The 20,898-nt window shown below is 37.3% G+C and overlaps 1 protein-coding gene across 1 annotated transcript in view; it reads right to left on the bottom strand.

The window, feature by feature from the left end:
- Window positions 1-20,898, bottom strand: part of ATP13A4 (ATPase 13A4) — a 145,027-nt gene that overhangs the window by 42,934 nt on the left and 81,195 nt on the right. Inside the window, exons 7-13 of the mRNA XM_029214804.1 lie at window positions 20,135-20,269; window positions 16,252-16,321; window positions 8,976-9,110; window positions 6,456-6,626; window positions 5,450-5,607; window positions 4,652-4,840; window positions 1,598-1,659 (exon numbers count right to left, since the gene is read on the bottom strand). Of these exons, the coding sequence (XP_029070637.1) occupies window positions 1,598-1,659; window positions 4,652-4,840; window positions 5,450-5,607; window positions 6,456-6,626; window positions 8,976-9,110; window positions 16,252-16,321; window positions 20,135-20,269 (920 nt within the window). The remainder of the gene's footprint in view (window positions 1-1,597; window positions 1,660-4,651; window positions 4,841-5,449; window positions 5,608-6,455; window positions 6,627-8,975; window positions 9,111-16,251; window positions 16,322-20,134; window positions 20,270-20,898) is intronic.

The following is a 20,898-nucleotide window of genomic DNA, read 5'->3' as shown; positions in this document are numbered from 1 at the left end:
AACCCCACCAAAAAATGGGAGGAAGATCTAAGCAGACATTTCTCCAAAAAAGACATACAGATGGCTAAGTGGCACATGAAAAGACGCTCAACATCACTAATTATTAGAGAAATGCAAATCAAAGCTACAATGAGGTATCACCTCACACCGGTTAAAATGGCCATCATCAAAAAATCTACAAACAATAACTGCTGGAGAAGGTGTGGAGAAAATGGAACCCTCCTACCCTGTTGCTGGGGATGTAAATTGATACAGCCACTATGGAGAACAGTATGGAGACTCCTTAAAAAACTAAAAATAGAGCTACCATATAATCCAGCAATCCCATTCCTGGGCATATATCTGGAGAAAACCATAATTCGAAAAGACACATGCACCCCAATGTTCATTGCAGCATTATTTGCAATAGCCAGGTCACGGAAGCAACCTAAATGCCCATCGACAGATGAATGGATAAAGAAGAAGTGGTACATATATATGATGGAATATTATTCAGCCATAGAAAGGAATGAAATTGGGTCATTTGTAGGGATGTGGATGGATCTAGAGACTGTCATACTGAGTGAAGTAAGTCAGAAAGAAAAAAACAAATATTGTATGTTAACGCATATATGTGGAACCTAGAAAAATGGTACAGATGAACTGGTTTGCAGGGCAGAAATTGAGACACAGATGCAGAGAACAAACGTATGGACACCAAGGGGGGAAAGTGGCAGGGGGTGGGGTGGTGGTGTGATGAATTGGGCGATTGGGATTGACATGCATGTACTGATGTGTATAAAATGGATGACTAATAAGGACCTGCTGTATAAAAAAATAAAATGTAATTCAAAAGCAAAAAAGACAAAAAAATTAATTTAAAAAACCCTGAAATCACCTATACCTCAATTTTAAAAACAAACCCTCAAAACCTGAATTTGTCATATGTTCGTGTTCTGATCAGGCTGGAAGTTGCAGTGGGGAGAAAAAGCTGGCAGAGAAGCAAACTCAAACAAGAGAGCCCCAGCAGAGGGACATGGAAATCTTTACTACGTTAAGTTGTAAACTGTCAAAATGGAGTCCATTCTGGCCAGAAAAGAGGAGTTTCTGGCAGCCAGAAAGTAGTGTTGCCAGAACTAGAATACCAAGGAAAATGAAGTACACTAGCTGTGGTTCCACAGATGTTCCTCGTCCTGAAATTCAGTGTCTACAAGTCAGGGCAGTGTTCCTCCTAGCACATGGAAAGGCTTCAGTTTGTACAAGGAATGTTACCTCCTTGAAGGACAGTGTCTTGGTACTGTCCAAATGACACACACTGGCCCCGAACTAATATGCTGACAGCAAATCACATTTTAGCAAAGATTTAAATGCAGTGTCAAAAATTGCCCTTCATCTCCTGGGTTCTGTGAGTGTCCCGGGGCTGGGACTGGGGTGCGGGAAATATGCACGTTTTAGTGAGCTTTGGAAGTAGTCAAGAAGAGAAATTAAATGAAGATACTCTGGCAACTACTGCTCACCAAAGCCAGTGCCAAAATCTTTCCATTATTAGTATTCAGGAAGAAAAACAAAGAGTTCTGGGAAAAGAGAAATGACAATGCATTTGGTCCCAAGTACTCACCCACTCCTATCACAGGGCACGACTCCCCAGAGGTCCAAGCCGTCCCTTGTTAAGGTACCTGTCTAAACAGAAACAAGAGCTCGGTTGACTCTGAAGATGCAGCAGCCCCACAGTGACACTGATAAGCTATGTTTTAACAGGAAAATATATGTCACAACACATGATCAAGATCAGCTCTTCAAGGAAGGACACAATAAGGTGGGTATCTGGAGTCCTGGGTGGAAGATTTGATGAACTCACAGCAGTTGTGTGACGAGCTGGCACTTAATCTCTTTGAACTTTAGTGTTCTTAGCAATAAAGGGAAGAAAACGGTACCTGCCTTACATATTTCAGAGGCTTGTTTCGAGAATTTAACAGAAGACTGAATGGATGGGACAGTCCTTGGTAAGCCTGCTTTTAAGAGCTATAAAATGGGTGAGTCTCCACAGATAAAGAGAACAGCCTCGTGGTTGCCAAGGAGGGGGGCGGTGACGGAGGGATGGATTGGGAGTTTGGGATTAACAGATGCAAACTATTATATATCGGATGGATAAAAAACAGGGTCCTACTGTACAGCACAGGGAAATACATTCAGTATCCTGTGATAAACCGTAATGGAAAAGAATACGAAAAAGAATATATATATGTATAGCTGAGTCACTTCGCTATACAGCAGAAACTAAACACAACATTGTAAATCAACTATACTTCAATACAATTTTTTTAAAATGGGTGAGTCCCAGCACTTATAGCAAAAGTTAAAAGTATGTCACCAGAAACAAGTAATGGAAGTAGAATTTTTCACTGTTCTAAAGAAATATTATAGTTTGCTATTTGACATCTATTTGGTAAAAAGGGGTTTGTTGGTATTTCTCTCAGTGCGGTATAGTGATGAAGAGCTTGGACTGGGCCAAAACACCAGCTGTGTGACCTGGGCCAATTATTTAATCCCCCTAAACATCAGAGCCCTTATCAGTAACATGGTCATAATCATATAGGGTTGTTTTAAAAATTAAATGAGACACTACAAAGTGCTTAACTTAATGTCTGGCATAGAGTAAGAGCTGAGAATAATGATAATTGCTCATAATTATTGCTTAATTTTTTATTCAAATTCATATCACAATTATCTTTCCCACCCCCTGTTTCGTTTTCCAAGTCCAAGGATAACATGATCCTAGAACCAGAACATCTTTTCTTATGATGCTAGTTTGATCACGAAATAACATTGAGATGGTGGCAAGAGCCATATTAACCTTCTGTTCTTGGTAGATCTCTCTGATATTCAAGTAATTATAAAATACAGCTCTGATCCCATTAATTCTCTGCTCTCAAAAACCTTCACTGTACAGTTTAATGGGTACCGAGTTTCCGTTTGGGAAGAGGGAAGAAGCTCTGGAGATGGATAGTGGTGATGGTTGCACAGAAATGTGAATACACTTAAAGCCACATAAAAATGGTTAAGATGGTAAATTTTATGTTATGCATCTTTTGCCACAATAAAAAATAAATTAAGAAAATGGAAGGCAACAATAAAAAAAGAAGAGAAAACACCTTCAATGGCTCCCCACTGCCTAAAGAGTATGTAAAAATTTCTTAGCCATACATTTGAAGTCTACAGCACCCTCTCCTGTTACTAATGTTCTGCTCTGATCAAAATCACACTCTATTGCTCTCCTGACTCCTTGCCCACATTCACCTGCCTACAATGTCCTCGGGTTTTATATCTTTTCGAATTTTCTGTATATTATGATATTTGACATGTTACAAAATCTCTCTCTCTTTTAAATCTATTTTTAATTGTGAAAACGGTGGTTTACATTATATGTTATAAATAAAATTATATAAGTTTTGTGTGCACAGCATTATAGTTCTACTTCTGTACACCATACAGTGTGCCCACCACCAAAAGTTTAACTTAAGAAACCTTTCTGACAGACAGACTGCCTCCTTGGGGCTAGCCAATTCTTAGAGATAACCAGGGTCTCCACCAACAGCAAGTCTTTGATATGCAAACTAACCAGTAAGGAGTCATACCTTCTCTATCTGACCAGATTCCCCAGGAAACAGTCTCTCTGACTTAATCAACCCAGCGCCAGCTACAAGACAACTAAAGACCATTCCTATAGCCCAAAGCCCACCAAAATCATTCACACTAGCCAACTGTCAGCTGTGTACCCTGCTCTGTCTTGCCCTTCCTGCAGAAACTCCTATAAAGGCCATAACCCAAGCACTCCCCTCACTCCTGCTTTGCTTCCTGATCAAAATCTGGCATTCCTCCTGGGGCCTTGCCTGGTGAGACACGGCTCTTCTGTCTAGGGGAACTGTGAGTAACATTAAACTTTTCTTCCAATGGCATCGACCTCTGCCTGTGGTCACTTAGTCACCTTTATAAATTAAGACCCAGGGACAAAACAGCCCTTCATTTCCATCTTACCCTCTTACAGCTCTCACCTTCATGCCAGCACACGTGTACATAGACAAAAAGAATATATCCAGGAGAAGGTAGAATAAGAGGCTGATTGGGAGTAACTGGCATGGGATCAAGGATTATTTTAAGCAATACACTGCAGATGGGAAAATATAGTAAGGGATTGACTGGGGATTTATTTTAACCAAGTCTCATAGTAAGACACAGCTAAATAAACTCTTCCTTTTTTATTCATTCATTAATTCAATGAATACTTACTGAACACTGACTGTGTGCCAGGTAACGGTCCTAGCATCAGGGATACAGTAGTAACCGTAATAAAAGTCTTAAATTTTGTTCTTTGCATGAGGGTATTGACTACTGAGGGACAGAATGCTATTCATTGTGTTTCATAGAATATTAGAGGTGGAAGAACCCTAAAATATTCACCTATTCCGTCTCTACTCTTCCTTCTCTAAACCCTAGAATCTGAGAGCTCAAGAGATGTATCTGTCCTAGATCACACATCCAACCAGAGACAAAATGAAGTCAGGTACCCAGTACCCACATCTAATGTTTCCTGCCTCACAAGAGTGTAAAGTACCTGTGCATGATGACAATGATAATAAAAATGTCACTGAGGATAAGAATGAAACACACATACCTTGTCAAAGCAGACAAGGTTTAATTGTCCACATACATTAATCCTCTGGGGGCTAATACAAAAGATGCCTCTCTTCTTCAGCCTCCGCTGGGCATAGATAATGCCTGTGGTCAGGGCAGCAGGTAGAGCGGGAGGAACCGCAATTGTGATGACATCAAGGGCTTTCTTCACCACCTCCTCCGGAGGTTCCTGGGAAGATAAAGTCCCTCTTTAGCTATTACAGATAAATCAACCGTGAACACTTTTATGCATATGACTTTTTTCTTCCTTTTTGTTTACTTCTTTAGGTCAAACTCCTAGAAATGATGTGAGTGGGCCAAACGTGGTTTAAAGGGTATGAACATGTTTAGGGCTCTCAATAGATTTTGCCAAAGTGTAATGAAAAAGCTTGTAACAGTTCATACTGCTACCAGCGGAGAACAATGTACCAGTTTGCCATGATCTCACCAACACTGGGTTTTATTTTAAATTCCTCGTTTAACAGCTATAAAATACTACACTATTGGAATAAACATCCTCAGATTGAAGATGAAAAACTAGTGTAAGGAAAAGTCCAAGAGTAGAGGCATGTTGATATCTCAATAAACAAACTGTTTTATCCCACTAGATCTGATGGCTATTATGGAACTTGGTGATCAATTGCTTATATTGGGCATCTGGGAGTATATAAGCAGGTTTCAGTGTCTGGCTTTGCTTTCCCAGGTTTGAAAACTGTGACTTATATTAAGGTCAACATGGAGAGTATAAATTATAGATGAGTGTACGTGTGCATGTAGTAAAAGAACAAAAGCTGTTTACCCCACTGAGCACATAGACGCACAAAGTATAGATCATCCCGATGGTGGCTGTCCCTACGAGGCACAGGAGGAACCTGATGGCATCCCTGTAGAGCTTAAAATTCATCGGCTTCGGGTACAGAATAGATCTCACGAGGTCCCCCTTTGCAGTGTTGAATCCTGAAGCAGCAAACACACACCTCATACTCTCAGGATGACAAATACTACTGTTAGCACTCTTCTAATCCTCAACACAGCCTTTGTTTTCTCTAGAGATACTTAAACAGTGCTTAAGCCCAAATGCAATTAAAGGATAATTGGCCAAATACCTAAGTGCTAGAATGGATATACCTTAGCTCTTTCAGAGACTATTCCTCTCTGGCTTTCCTTCCTTATACTTTTAATTTCAATGCATCCCAGAGATAGGAAAGCACCGTATGGGGGCAGAGCACAGCTTTTCCAAATACAGCTTCATTTTAAGGAAAGGATTTGTAAGTGTGCATGGACATGCACACACACACACACACACGCACAGAACACCCGAATTTAAATTAAATGGCCCAGTAAATGCAGATGGATTCAATTTCTAATACTTTTCATCATCAAGTTTTCAGTTTCTAGTCCTGCCTGGAAAGAAGTTGAGATTAGTTCTTTGGGTTAGAATACCTAAGTTCTAGGTCCAGCTCTGTCAGTGAGTGGCTGTGTGATTCTTTTCAAACTTCACTTGAATTGTGCAGGCCCCAGCCTATTCATGTACAAAATGAGGACAGGCATCTTTGTTCTGATAATTTGATATGTGGAAATAGTTTATAAATTACAAAGCATATGAATAATAATTGTTGTCATCAATGTTATTATTTTTACTAAAAGGTATAGGCCATAGCTCAATTCACATTTTAAATATCTATATTTACATATATGGGGTCTGTCATCTAAAGACTGCTCCTTACCTAATTCATTTAAGGCACTAGACATATTGAGCAAAAATATTTCATCAAAATAATAAAATGAAGGAGATGCTAACTAACCTGTCTGCAGTACTACTGCTTTCACGGTGCCAGAGCAAGCCCCCCTGGCCTGGATAACCTCTGTTCCACAGAAGAGGACATGCCGTTTGTAATCCGCTTCACTCTGTGTTTTCCAGGGCACAGAGCTATCCATCTTAGGTAATGGAGTTTTAGTTACCGGAATACTTTCTCCTACAGAAAACAAGCATCTCATTTTGTGAGGTGGGAGGCCTTCACTCACTTAAACATGCAAATACTAACTCATCACACAGCAGGCATTTTTGGAGGCTGCCGTGTGGCAGGAACAACCCTTGGTATAGGGGATACAAGGAGAAGCATAGTTCTTGTTAAGAGGTTTGTAGTCCAGAGGGGGAGACAGCCATGGAAACAAATAAGTATAATGTCATATTATAAATACTATGAGCATTGTAAAATGAAACAGAGATGCTGAAATAGACTGGAAATAAAGATTTAGGGAATAGCAAGTTGTGGGGTCTGGGAAATGAGAGGCCATGAGAGCTATGTAGGAGCCAAAGCGTGGAAGGCCCTGCATGCACATACTTAAGTGTTTAAATGTTTTTCTATAGGCATTGGTGGCAGGAGGGAAATAGGGAGATATTCAGCTGTCTGATTCAGGAGAGTACTATGACATTTACGTACAAAGAGAGTGTACTCTGTCTGCAGTACAGGGAATGAATTGAAGTCTGATGAGGTTGGAGGCTGGATATCAAGTTGAGAAAAAAAATCACAAGAGTCCTGCTTAAAGAGGACAAGGTCTGAACTATGGCAACTGGCAGTAGGAGTAGAAAAAAGGCACTGGTTTTGAGAAATAAGAAATTGAGCAGCTACAAAACTTGGGGAGATTTTTATATTGGCAGATCATAGGGACAGAGGAATTCTAAATGGCTTCCTGGTTTCTGACTTGGAAGAAAGAGCAGAGGGTAGCATTAATCATCAACACAGGGATTATAGGAGGAAGGAGGAAGGAATTGCCTTTCGGTCCCTGATTTGGAGATGCCTTGTGGAATGACCATGTCGAGATGCTTTGTAGGCAGTTAGATATTTATTTGGGTCTGGAGCTCAGGGGAGAGGACTTGACCAGAGATATTTAGTCACAGGTCATCACCTTATAAACAATAATTAAAGCCACAGGAAAAGACAAGATTACTTAGGGTTCGAGTGAAAGGTGAGAAAAGGAAAGGTCCAGGACCCCTGAACAACATCAAAAATCAAAGAGGTGGAGGAAGAGGAGAAGTGGAGGAAGCTGAATGGTATTGTCAGTGGTAGAAGAACTTGGAGAGTCAGCACTGACTTGGAAAGTTAGAAGAGTGTTTTCAGAAGGAAGAGATGGTCAGAATGGTTAAATGCAGCAGATAGGCCACTAAGATGTGAAATTTAAAGAATCCATTGGATTTGCCAATTGGGACATTTGTGACCCTTCCCAGCACACTGGGAGGGGCAGATTTCAGTGGGTTAAGTGGCAATACAAGGTGGTGAATGAGTTGTGAAAGTAACCAAATAAAGAATAAAGCTTAGAGAATAAAGCTTATTGAAGCCCTCCACCTCCATTTGTAGAAAGGACAGTATAAGATCAGGGATATGTTCCAGCATACTAGGGCCACTTTCATTAGGAAAATTGCACTTGGCTTTGTAAAAGTCCCAGCACGGAAGGATTTTTATCAGTCTATGGATTCCCTAGAGAAAGGAACCTGACCTGTCACACCTGTTTTGTTTTGTTTTGTTTTGTAAGTTCACATAGGAGGGAGCTGTGTGCTCTTGTCTGCATTTAATGCCTTCCCGATCTGCCAGGAGAAATAGACTCGATTTGGACTTTAATGGGAACCACAGTACTGTACATCAATACGTATTTATAGCCTCCAATTCCATCTCTGAAAAAGGCTTTATGATTCTTTAGCTTACAGAAAGGTAGGCCAGCATCTTCTCATAAGTGCATATGTGAGTAAGAACTCAAAGCACCGTGACCTTGGGAAGTCACTTCTCTCTGAACCTCAGCTTCCATATCCATGATATGACGTCCCTCCCAGCTCCAGCATGCGATTTAAAAATGAAACACAGTTAGTCCAAAATATCCAGTGTGTATTCTGAAGTTAGCAGATTTGGCAAATCCTGCCTCAACCACTTATCAACATTTTCAAACCAAGCTAGGAAGAGCCTGGCCTTGACCAGGGTGGGGCAGGGTTGTGGGGGAGGTGTTTCAGGATTTCATTAATGGTTTTCAAACCCTCCGTGTTTTTCTGAAGATGTATTTTATAGAAAAATGCTAAACATAAGAGTCACAGATGATTCTGAAACATCTAATGACCTCTAAAATCTTTAAAGGTAAAATGACAGGGTTGTAATATCTAACCTAGTACTAGAAAGCAGCTTTAATTTGAACTCTCAGATCCATCCAGTGCAGGACTGTTAATAAGATTTGTGGGGATAGGAAGGTCCCATAGCAACCCCATGCTTTGCCATTATCATTCAGGAAAAAACCTGGAAGAACCAGCAGAGGCTGTAAGCTAGGAGGTAGAACCATACCTGTCAGCATGCCTTCATCTACCACACAGCTTCCATCTATCAGAATGGCATCACACGGCATTTGCACTTTGTTCCCCGTCAAAATTAATAGATCTCCAGGTACCAGGAAGCGTGATTCCAGCTCCTGGACTCCAGCTGAAAGTGTGAGGAGACAGAGTTGAGTCAGGTTTTTTCCCACAAAAACACAGTCCAACATCTACCTAAATTGGAAATCAATGAAAAAGCAACCAGGGCATATATAAAAAGGAAGCCATTCCTCAACATTGATTTGAAATCTGCAAACTATAAGAAAAAAGGGTAATACATTATATTACATAAAATAAAAACCTTTGTGTGGCAAAAAAAAATAAATAGGCAGAGAAAAAACTAATGACAAATTCAGAGAACATGTTTGAAACTTACATTACAGACAAAAGATTAATATTCCTAATAAACAAAGAGTTTGAGAAAAAAGAGACTATAGCAAATGACTGTATAGCAAAATTGCTGGAGATGTTAACATATAGTTCACACACACACACACACACACACACACACACACACACTACAAGTGACAGGTGTTAAACATTTGAAAAGATATTCATTCTTACTCATAATAAGAAAATTGAAAAATCTGTCCTTCCTTTCTGCTTTCTGTCCTTCTTTCCAGTCTTCCTTTACTTCTTATCTTCCTTATTCATTCCCAAAGCCCAAAGCTATAGGGGGTTAAGCAAGACAGACATCCATGCAGGGGGCTGGGTGAAGTGGGGATGGGGGTGGCAGCACCCACCACATGGTGGAGCCTAAAATGGATGAATGGGTGCTTACATGGCCTGGTGCAGAGTGTCAGAGCCCAAGGAGGGAGACAAGGACCCCCATGGTGGCAGTGGCCTGGTGTGAGATATTGGAGTCCAAGCAGGGTGAGAAAGGCAGGATTGATACAATAACTGGATATAATGAGGCTAATGAGAGCCAGGTTTCTCACTGAAGAAAGGAAGTTACAAATAGAAACAGAAATAAAACCAGAATGAACTCTGTGGTATTGGACTAGAATTGGAGACAAGAGTGTAAACTGATGGTTTTCAATAGAGAAATAATATAGATGTGAATGTGTATGTATATAAGAATACATGCAAATGTATTTGCTTGTCTTTTTTTATATGTACATGCTCTAATTCTGTTCTCTGAGAGGGCTGAGAGCAGTGAAAACCCACTAATGATGTGCACACCTAGTGCCCAAATTTTGGTGTCTAAATTTCATTTCCCTTCAAAAAAGAACTAGGGTTCTTTAAAGAAATGGCTGATTACAACGCTGAGCCAAGAAAAGTACAAATAATATAAGGTAGAATGTCCTGCTATGCCACTAAGTAGGGAAGTGCTCAGAGAGCAATGGGGTCAGATCAAGAAGATATCAAAGCCAACTTACAGAGCTCTCGCTGCCTAAATCTGTAATAATTTGAGCATCAAAGTAATGAATAATAATAATGAACAATAACCCATCAAATAAAACAGGAGTTCATTAGTCCATAATGACATAAGTAAATGAATAAATAAGTGAGGAGAAAAGATAGCTTTTTCTTACAGTAAATTGACAATTAATTACCATAGAAGGAAAGAAAATTAGAAAATCACCATTTGGCCATTATCAAAGCAATAATTAATCTAGCCAAGAAACATCAATGGATACTAAAACTAGTGGGTGAAAATTTGATGAGGGTTGTTTATTTATAAAGTCTCAAAGTACATGTCAACAAAATAACTATTAATTAGAAAGAGAAAAAAGTAACTGTACAATAGAGAAACGTGACAGACACCATTTAATTAAGTAGTCCAAGTTAACATCACCAGTAATAGGACAAGTTTAAATTATGTACCACCTAAGAGAACATGGCATCACTTTTGTAATATTCCAGCCAAAATAGCGTAAGCTGAATTTAACTGTAAGGGAATATCAGGCAAATCCATGTTGAGGGACATTCTACAAAATAACCAAAGTGGGAAGAGTCAAGGTCGTGAAAGTCAAGGAAAGATTAAAGAGATATGGCAAAAAACAGTATTCGGTGATCTTGGGTCCTTTCTTATAAAGAACATTAAGACAATTACAAAATTGGAATGGGACTGAGCATTCTTTGGTACTAATATCAATATTAACTGTCTGATATTAATGTTTGAATTGTTGTTACATAGAAGAATGCTCATATCTTTGAGAAATATACACTAAAGCATGTGGGAGTCATGGAGCCACTTATTTTCAAATGGTTCAAGAAAAAAGTTATTTGATCTACTCTTGTGGCTTTTCTGTATGTTGTAAATTACTTCATAGGGAAAAAGAAAAGAAAGAAAAAAACAGAGAGAACCATACATGAAATAGCATTGCTCACCTATCTGATTAGAAAAATCTAAAAGTTTGTCAGTATATTCTGTTGGCAAGATTATGAGGAAACAGGTACTTTCACACATTTCTGGTACGAATGAAAACTGGTACCTTGTCTATGGAAAGAAATTTGGCAATATCTCTCCATCAAAAATACATATGCATTTATTATTTAACTCAGCAATTTTACTTCTCAAAATCTATGTCAAAGATAGACTGGAAAAATATGGAAAGATAAATGCACAAGGCTTTTTATTACAGCATTATTCGTTATAGTAAAAGGCTGGGAAAGAATCCTTCAACAGAGAACTTACTGAATAAACAATGGTTCCTCCATACAAGAGAGTATTACGCAGCTGAAATATGAATGAAGAATATCTATATATACTGCTCTGAAAGGGTCCCTGGGAAACATCATTAAGTATGTAGCATACACACCAGGAAATATAAGTTAAATGTGTAGGATTCACCCCTGCAATCTAAAAAGCAGCAGTATATGTATATATCCTATTCTGTGTATATACTATGTCACTATGAATATTATCTATAATTTGTATTTTTGAATGTAAAAATTTTTTTAAATGATTACTATTGAGAGTATGAGTACACAGGTACAGAAGGAAGGTTAGGAAATTGACTCCCCTGAATGTCTTTTGTTTTATGGATTTAACTTTCAAATCATATAGATATTTTATATAGTAACTACACAAACTAACACAAAAATAAATTTGAAAAGCTAACATTAAAAGGCTAAAACAGAATAAATGAGGTGAACCTGTTGTTCACCTAGTTGTGAACATAACTGTTGTTGGCATAACCATACAGAGAAGAATTATTTTGAGTGACTTTAAAACATATATTTTCAAGTATAATTTGTACCTTCCTCATGGTGTATCACAAACAGGAGAAAAAAAGAACTTTAAAAAAATTCTTAAATTGTTTTTAGGAATCATATTGTTGCTGGGTGTGTTGGTTTGTTACTCTGAGATTACTATGTGTAATGGGATAAAGCAAATGAGTAATTTGTTGCTGTAATTGAGAATCAGGACTTTTGGTATGGAGAAAGGAGAACTAGAAGGGCAATCAACAAAGTTAAGTTAAAAACCCTTAGTTCTAAACTTAATCTGGAAATGTCAGTATGAGCTCATAATTCACATTTATCTTTAGAATATTATTTTCTAGGTATGTCTTCTGAAAAGGCCTGGGAACAATGACTAACACCACAGAAATGAGCATTCCTAACACTCTGACTGATGTCTCTAAGTACCATATGTAAGAGGTCTTTGGAAAATTGGATGTGTCCAGGTTTGGAGCAGGAATTGTCCAAGATGAACTTGGAACAGCTTATCATACCAGAAAGCAATACAATTTTCAAAGATTACTGGGGTCATGTCAAATGAATTCAAGAGTCAACATGAAAAGGTTCTGAAAGGCCAAAGATGGGCATCTTGAACAACAAGAATAAAACCTGCAGCGGATGAAAATATCCCAACCATGTTAAAATTATACATGTAAAATGACACTAAAATTTTTTTTAAAGCCTTTAGAAAATGCTAAAAGATCAACCCATTATTTTGAAAGCTGGTAAATAAGGAGAAATAGTCAGATATTTATCCTGAAACAAACTGAATCTCAGGGTAATGAAATGGTTGAAGAAGCGTGTCTCTCTTTATGGAAATATTCCACTTAATGTATGAAGATGGAATATATTTTAAACTCAATGAAATAATAAATCTGGGTCATGAAGATTTATGTCTGTTAATATCACAAGAAAAAGACAAATATTACGTACCTCCTATTAGAAATACACAATGCCAATTATAAAGTACTCTTGCCAAAAACTCAAGCCTCAGATCTAACCACCAACTTATAGGAAGTACAAGGAGTAGAAAATCATGTTAAATTATTCCATGAGTATGCAATCAATACACTCAAAACCGTGGAAACCACAGGATGAGCCACTTACTTTCTTCAACAAAAAATTTTCAAGGAAAAAAATAGGATGTGGAGGAGGGAAAGTGTGAATTAAAATAAACTTGAAACTTAACCAATTGCAGTATATGGACTTTATTTGGATCCTGATTTGAAAATATATATTATATATAATAAATATATATTGTATATCATAGATATCATAAGTATATATACACACACTTGTGATTCAATTGGTGGAAATTTGAATACTGCCTGTAGAACTGATGATTTTTTAAATTATGTTTTTGTTTTTCTTTTAACACCATTTCAGAAATCTCTCTTGTTCCTCCTACTTCACTGCCCTCACTCTTATGTTTTTTTAAAGCTGTGATAAAGGAATTAAAAAGGAGTCTTTATATTTTAGACCTATACTGAAATGTTTTCAAATGAAATTATATGATATCTGAAATAGTTTAAAAATAATCCAGGGTGAGGGAGGAAGTAGAGCTGATGAAAACACATTCAGTGACTTGATAATAATTGAGTCTGGGTGATAGGTACATAGGGTTTCATTATTGTATTCTCTCCACTATTATATGTAAAGTGTTTCATCATAGAAAGTTACATTTTTATGTAACTTTACATTTCAGGACATTTTTAAAAGGTGAAAATTCACTTCTAGCAAAGATATAGCAAAAAGGAGCAAATTTATCTTCCCACATGAAACAACCAAAAGTCATACAAAATATATGAAACAATGGTTTTAGACACTAAATATAAGCAACAAAAGAAATGGGAAACAAATGAAGATGCCCTGCAGCTTACTGCCTGTAGAGGGTTTCCAGGCCACTATGAAGGAGGCGGAACCCAGACAAAGTCCAGAAGACTCTTAGTTTGGAACAGAGATAAAAGTCTATGGAGATGAAGGCATCTTGAGTTCACAGAACAGAGTACTGGAGAGAAAGTAATTGCCCAGAGGGAGAGCCCCAAAGGCCCACAGAGGTCCCTTTTTAGTATTCAGCAGACTAGTAATCAGTACATGCATATGAGGGAACTACTAGCAAATGAACAATGGGACATTTACATTTAAAATATCATTTAAATAGCATCAAAATATGAAATATTTAAAAATAAATCTGAGGAAGAGTGAACAACTGTACAATGAAAACTACAAAACACTGCTGAGAGAAATCAAAGACAAATAAATGCAGATACACCATGTCTGCAGGTCACAAGACCCAAAATTGTTAACATATCAGTTTTCCACAAATTGATCTATAGATTCAACACAATCCCAATCAAAATCTCAGCATGTTCTTTTGGTAGAAATTGACAGGCTGATTCTAAAAGTCATATGGAAATGCAAAGAGCCCAATATTGCTAAAATAATTCTGAAAGAGAACAAAGCTGGAGGACTAACATTATTCTAGTTCAAGACTTATTATAAAGCCACATTATGTGGCATTGATATAAAGACAGGCAAATAGAACAGTAGAATAGGATGAATAGGATAAGGAGTCCAGAAATAGATCCACCCATGTACAGGAAACTGATTTTTGGCAAAGATGCAAAGACCATTTAGTGGAGAGAGGACAGTCTTTTCAACATATGGTATTGGGACATTTGGATATCTGCTTGCAAAAACTGAACTTCAATCCAAAAAAAAGAAAAAGAAAAAAAACTTCAAAATACAACAGAGACGAAAATGTAAAACTTAAAACTATAACACCTCTAGAAGACAACGTAGAAAATCTTGATGACCTTGGATTAGGCAAAGATGTCTTAGATATGACAAAAAACATGATCCACAAAAGAAAAAACTGATAAACTAGACTTTAACAAAAGTAAAAACACCGGCCCTTTTAAAGACACTATGAAGGGAATGAAAAGACATGATAAGTTACAGACTAGGATAAAATATTTGCAAATCATATTGGAAAAAGGACTTGTATCCAGAATGCAGAAAGAACACTCAAAATTTAATAATAAGCAAACAGTCTAATATGGAAAAGATTTAAACAGATACCTCACCAAAGAAGATATACAAGTAGCAAAGAAGCACTTGAAAAGATGCTCAATGCCATTAGTCATCAGGAAAATGCAAATTAAAACAACAATGAGATACTACCCCTCAGCTACTAAAATGGCTAAAATTAAAAAGACTGACCATACCAAGCAGTGGCAAGAATGCAGAGCAACTGGAGCTCTTACACACTACTGGTGGGAATGTAAAAGAGCACAACCACTTTGGAAAACAGTTTGGCGGTTTCTTTAAAAGTTAAATATTTACTTATCATATGATCCAGCCATTCCACAGTTAGGTATTTTCCCTAGAAAATAAGAACTGAAAGTGTATGTCCGTAGAAAGACTTGAACCCAAATGTTCAAGTGGCATTATTTGTAATAGCCCCTAACTGGAAATAACCCAAATTTCCATCGACAAATGAATGAATGAACAAACTGGTCTATCTGGACAATGGAATTCACTCAGAAATAAAAAGAAATAAACTACTGATGTTCTTAACAAAATGGATGAACTTCAAAATTATTATGAACTTCGATCCCCAAAAAATTAATCCAAAATATACTATAAAAGACCAAAAAATGCATACTATACAATACCATTTATAAAATATTCTAAACATGCAAAGTGGTTGCCTGAGGATGGGGATGAAATTGTGAGAAATCGAAAGGGAAGATTACAAACAGGCACAAGGCAACTTTTAGGGGGGATGGACAGTCACCTTTATTGTGGTGATAGTTTCATAAGTAGGTACACATGTCAAAACCTATCAAATAGTACACTTGAATTCAGCTTATTGTATGTCAGTTTTACCTCAATGTTTTTTTAAAAGGTGAAAAAAGTCTCCACTTCCCCACCCCTTTAAGTAAATGCACAGGAAAAGATACATGTGAAGATGAGAGTAGTAGGAACAATCAGAAATACAAATTTAAATCCTTTTCTCATTTCATATGGACAACACACAGATCTAAAATGAAGTGACTTACCCTTTTTCTCACATACAGAGACTGTAATGCTATTATGTGACTCAACTAAATGGTGGAGCTTTACAGATTGCTGAAAAAGAAGAATAGAAAATTTTTAAAAGCCTTGTCTATTTGAGGATAGGTCCCAGATATTATTCAGTAAAGTGTTAGCCTTCTTTAAAGATGGAGCCAACTGAATGTACTGTTTAAAAACAAGACTGAGTAGCCTCCTACTCAACTGAAAAAGCATCCAACTTGTGGTGCTCTTCAGCCAGTGATAAGAAGTACGTGTTGTTTAATAGAAAGGAAGTTCCCAGCATGCTCTGTCCGCTCAAAAGAACTTTGATCATTCAACATTTATGTTTATACCTAAATAGTTTCAAGAACCAAGCATTATTTCAGTTTGGGGTTATCGCATATCAGAGTTCCTAATCTAACTTCATAAGGAGTTTGATTGTTCCTGTTATTCCCTCATAGTATTTGCTGTTTTAATATGTGAAATATATGGGACATTGAGAGTGAATAAATAAGAGGAGACAAAAATAATAATACAATTATATTTGATTTCACATTTATTAAGAAATTATTGTGTGAAAGACCTTTTACATGGTCCTGGGGATTATAAATTCCCAATCATTTAGTGTTTCATTTTTTTTATTCTGATTTTGTCATTTAAGACTCTCCCTTAATCTCCTAGCTTCAAATCATTTACAAATCTGATTAATATGTCCTAAGAATGATTAACAGAATCATATAAGGTGAAAGAGTGTTCTGCTATTAACTTATTCTTTTATTCATTCATACATTCACTCAACATTTATTGAACAACCTTTATGCTGAGAAGTTGGGGTGGAATGGTCAACAAAACAGATATGATTCTTAGCATCAAGAATTTACAACCTACTGGGTAAATACATTTAATCAAATAATCACACACATAAATATATCACTGCAATCAACAATAAAATGAAAACAATAAGGTGTTTTTGGAGCATATATAGCTAATGAACCAATAGAAATCTTCCCTGAAGAAGTGACACTGAATCAAATAGCTTGTTGAATCTATGTGTCTCAACTCAAAAGAGATATTTGGACTTAAAATACATATATAAATTTGAAAGTCATTAGCATATGCCTTTAGAAGTCATTAGTATATGCAGTATAAGAATAATGAAGACTCAATGTACTCACATGAAAAGACCATCAAGACAGTATTAATAATAATAGTAAAGCTAGGTAGGAAATAGTGTAATTATGCTCCCTCTTACATAAGAAAGGAAAACAAAATAGATGTATATTCCAAAAAAATTTTTGGAAGAATGCCCAAGAAACTAAAAACTGGTTGCATAAGTGGAGGGGTGGAGGAAGAGGGAGCCTTTATGTGGTGAACATTTTCATATTGTTTTGGTATGAGACACCCATTTTTTTAAAAAGCCAGGTAGAGGAGGATGAACTATAAAAAGAGAATGGAAGAGCAGCTAGAGAGGTGGAGAGTGTGTTGTCACTGAAGCCAAAGGGAAAGCTCGGGAGCAGTTAACAATGCCAAATGCAACTGAGAGGTTTAGTGAAATCTACGCTGTGGAAGAACGTATACACTGTGGGAGGGGAATCATGAAATCAGCAAGCAAAAGACCAGCCACTCAATAAAAATGAATGAGGGACATGAATACGGTTCACAGTAAAAGAAATACAAATAGCTTAAAACACGAGCAAGTGCTCAACTCACAATGGAAAACATGCTATTATAGTTATGAAATTCTGTTTTCATTTATATTGGCAAAAATAAGGAAAATAAACACTCATGTACTCTCGGGAGGAGTGTATATTGGCATTACTTGTTTAAGAGGCATTTGACAATGTCTAGTAAAAAATATATTTAGCTTATGATTAAGCAATTTCAAATACAGAAAATTTATATCTCTGTATCAATACAGATATGTTATACACACATTTACATGTAATATAAATTATATATACTTGTGATTTATACATATTTGCAAACACATATATGTGGATGTATGAAAAGATATATATGCAAATATCCTCAATGAAGCATTGTTTTAATAGCAAAAGACTAGAAACAGCCTAAATATCCATCAATATAAGACTGGTTTTAAAATCATGGTACATTTAGAGAAAATATATTTGTGCAGATACAGAAAGATATTTAAGATACATTAGGTGAAAAATGCAAGTGCATAACAGTGTATATAATAGTATACTTCCATTTGTATAAAACAAATAAACGCATGTGTGTCTAACAGTGCTAAAAGTATATAGAACATCTGGTCCCAGTGGATGCCTCTTAAAAGGAGACCCAGACACTGAAAGAACTAAGGTGGGAGGAGTATTTACTACTCATTTACACTATTATGCTCTTGTGAACTTTTTTTATTATGTCCATATATTACTCCTTCTATTAAGAAAAAAGACTAGCTAGTTTTAAAAAGTACTGTTTTTTTATTTTAAAACTATCTATGAGGGCTTCCCTGGTGGCGCAGTGGTTGGGAGTCCGCCTGCCGATGCAGGGGACACGGGTTCGTGCCCCGGTCGGGGAAGATCCCACATGCCGCGGAGCGCCTGGGCCCGTGAGCCATGGCCGCTGAGCCTGCGCGTCCAGAGCCTGTGCTCCGCAACGGGAGAGGCCACAACAGTGAGAGGCCCGCATACCGCAAAAAACAAACAAACAAACAAACAAACAATCTATGAGCCTTAGGATTATAGTGGTGACCTTAGCAAGAGCTCTTTGAATGGAGTCATAAGAGAGGAAGCCAGCTCCATATAGATGAGAAATGAGAGGGAGAGGAGTAAATGAAGAGAGATGCATAATTAGCTTGAGAAGTTCTGCCGTCAAAGGGAGAAAAGAGGTAGAGTAGTAGCTGAAGTTTGAAGCATAGTCAAAAGAAGGGATTTTTTTCATTTGTTTCTGTTTTGTTTTGTTTTGAAGTTGGGAGAAGCTTGAGCATGTTTAAATGCTGATGGGAAGGCTCTTAGGGAGAGGGAATGAGGAAAAGAGTCATTCACTGACCCCATAAGCATGCTGAGAAGGTGAAAAGGATGCTATCAAAAGCACAAGCAGAGGGCACCTCCTCCTCTGTAATGAGAGATCAGGTCAAGAGGGAGGTGGAGACAAAAGTCATCTGGCAGTAGGAGGGTGTGGAACTGAGCAAATTCCTATCTTATGATTTCTATCTTTGTGGGAAAAAAAAAAAAAAGCAATGAGATAGGTTATCAGCTGAATTAGAGGAAAAGTGGAATGTGGGCAGTTAGGCATCTCAGAAACTTGAAGGAAGATTTGGTTTGAGAACTTAATTCCAGAGAATGGGAGAGCACATTGACCAGAGACATATAGAAAGCTTGTACAGGTGAGGTCGGTCTTCATGGATTTATAGCACAATCAACCAACGTGTACCGTGTGATTTTTTTTCCTGGCAGTGCCTAGATCCCCTTGTGTAGGCATAAAGAAAGCCAAGAGTTGGACTGGGGTTTTGAGAAATGATTACCAACCAAACACAAAGGCCAAAGATATTAAACACTCCTTATTAAATATTAAAGACTCCTCCACCTTCACCCCTTTTCCACCATCTTCAAGACCCATCAGTAGTCTCTACACATATTTTTTCACTTATTCACAATTCATAAATATTTGCATTCTCTTCTCAATAATCAGCCTTAGTAAGCTAAAGAGAGGGAAAAAAATAACTTGAAAGGTTAGGGATTGGGATGGGAAGGAAAGGAAAGAACTAGAATTTGTTGAGCATCAGCTATTGTGCTAGATATTTACAAACGTCTCATTTGTTATGGAGTGGGCAATGACTATTTTCCAATTATACGCTTTTCAAACAAAATTTCAACAAAGTCTCAACTCTCTTTCTCAGACCATATGATTGGTGGAAAAACTCACCTCTCTGAGATCATATACGGTCAAAGCGATGGAAATGATCGACATGATTACGATAGCAAAAGCATACTCCTTATAGTCTTCGCTAAACCACAGACAGACACTGAAGAGCTGAAATATGTAAAATGGATTTAAAACCTGTTGGCAGCATAAAAACAGGAAGACAAGGGAGATATTTAGGTTTCACACATAGCTATTCATTGACTTGTTTGTTATCATAATCGTCTCCATGACAAATCGTCCCACCCAATATTCTTATTATATTTATGCAGCAATTACCATGTGCCAGATACTGCACTAAGCAACTTTACCTGAATTTACTCATTTAATTCCCATAATTATCTTATTATCCAGAAGTTATTAGTTATCTCCATTGTAAAGATGAAGAAACTGGGCCTTATATCTTGAGAAACTTGCCCAAGGTCACAGAGCCACAACTGTTACAGACCAGGACTTGAACCCAGGCAATCTGGCCCCAGTGCCCTTACTTTTAATCACCACTGCACCTTATAATTTACAAAGTATTGTTTCATGTATCACCATGTAGACCATCACAACAGTTGTGTGAGGAGTAGATATTATCATGTCCAGTTTACATTGAGTGGCCTTCGGAACCTGACCTACTAGTCAGGTTTACAAAGTTAAAATGCTTTCTAGTTGTTCTTCTCTATGACACAACATTGCCATATCTGAAGCCATTAAAGTACTTTAGATTAATGTACGAGTTGAAGACTAAATTTTCTCATAAATAGAGAGCCAAGCTGAAA

The sequence above is a fragment of the Monodon monoceros genome, unplaced genomic scaffold (assembly GCF_005190385.1).
Source record: "Monodon monoceros isolate NGI ecotype Baffin Bay Population unplaced genomic scaffold, NGI_Narwhal_1 Super_Scaffold_11, whole genome shotgun sequence".
NCBI classification, from domain to species: domain Eukaryota; kingdom Metazoa; phylum Chordata; class Mammalia; order Artiodactyla; family Monodontidae; genus Monodon; species Monodon monoceros.
Note: the sequence above shows the minus strand (reverse complement) of the source record. Positions and strands in the feature narration are given on the sequence as shown.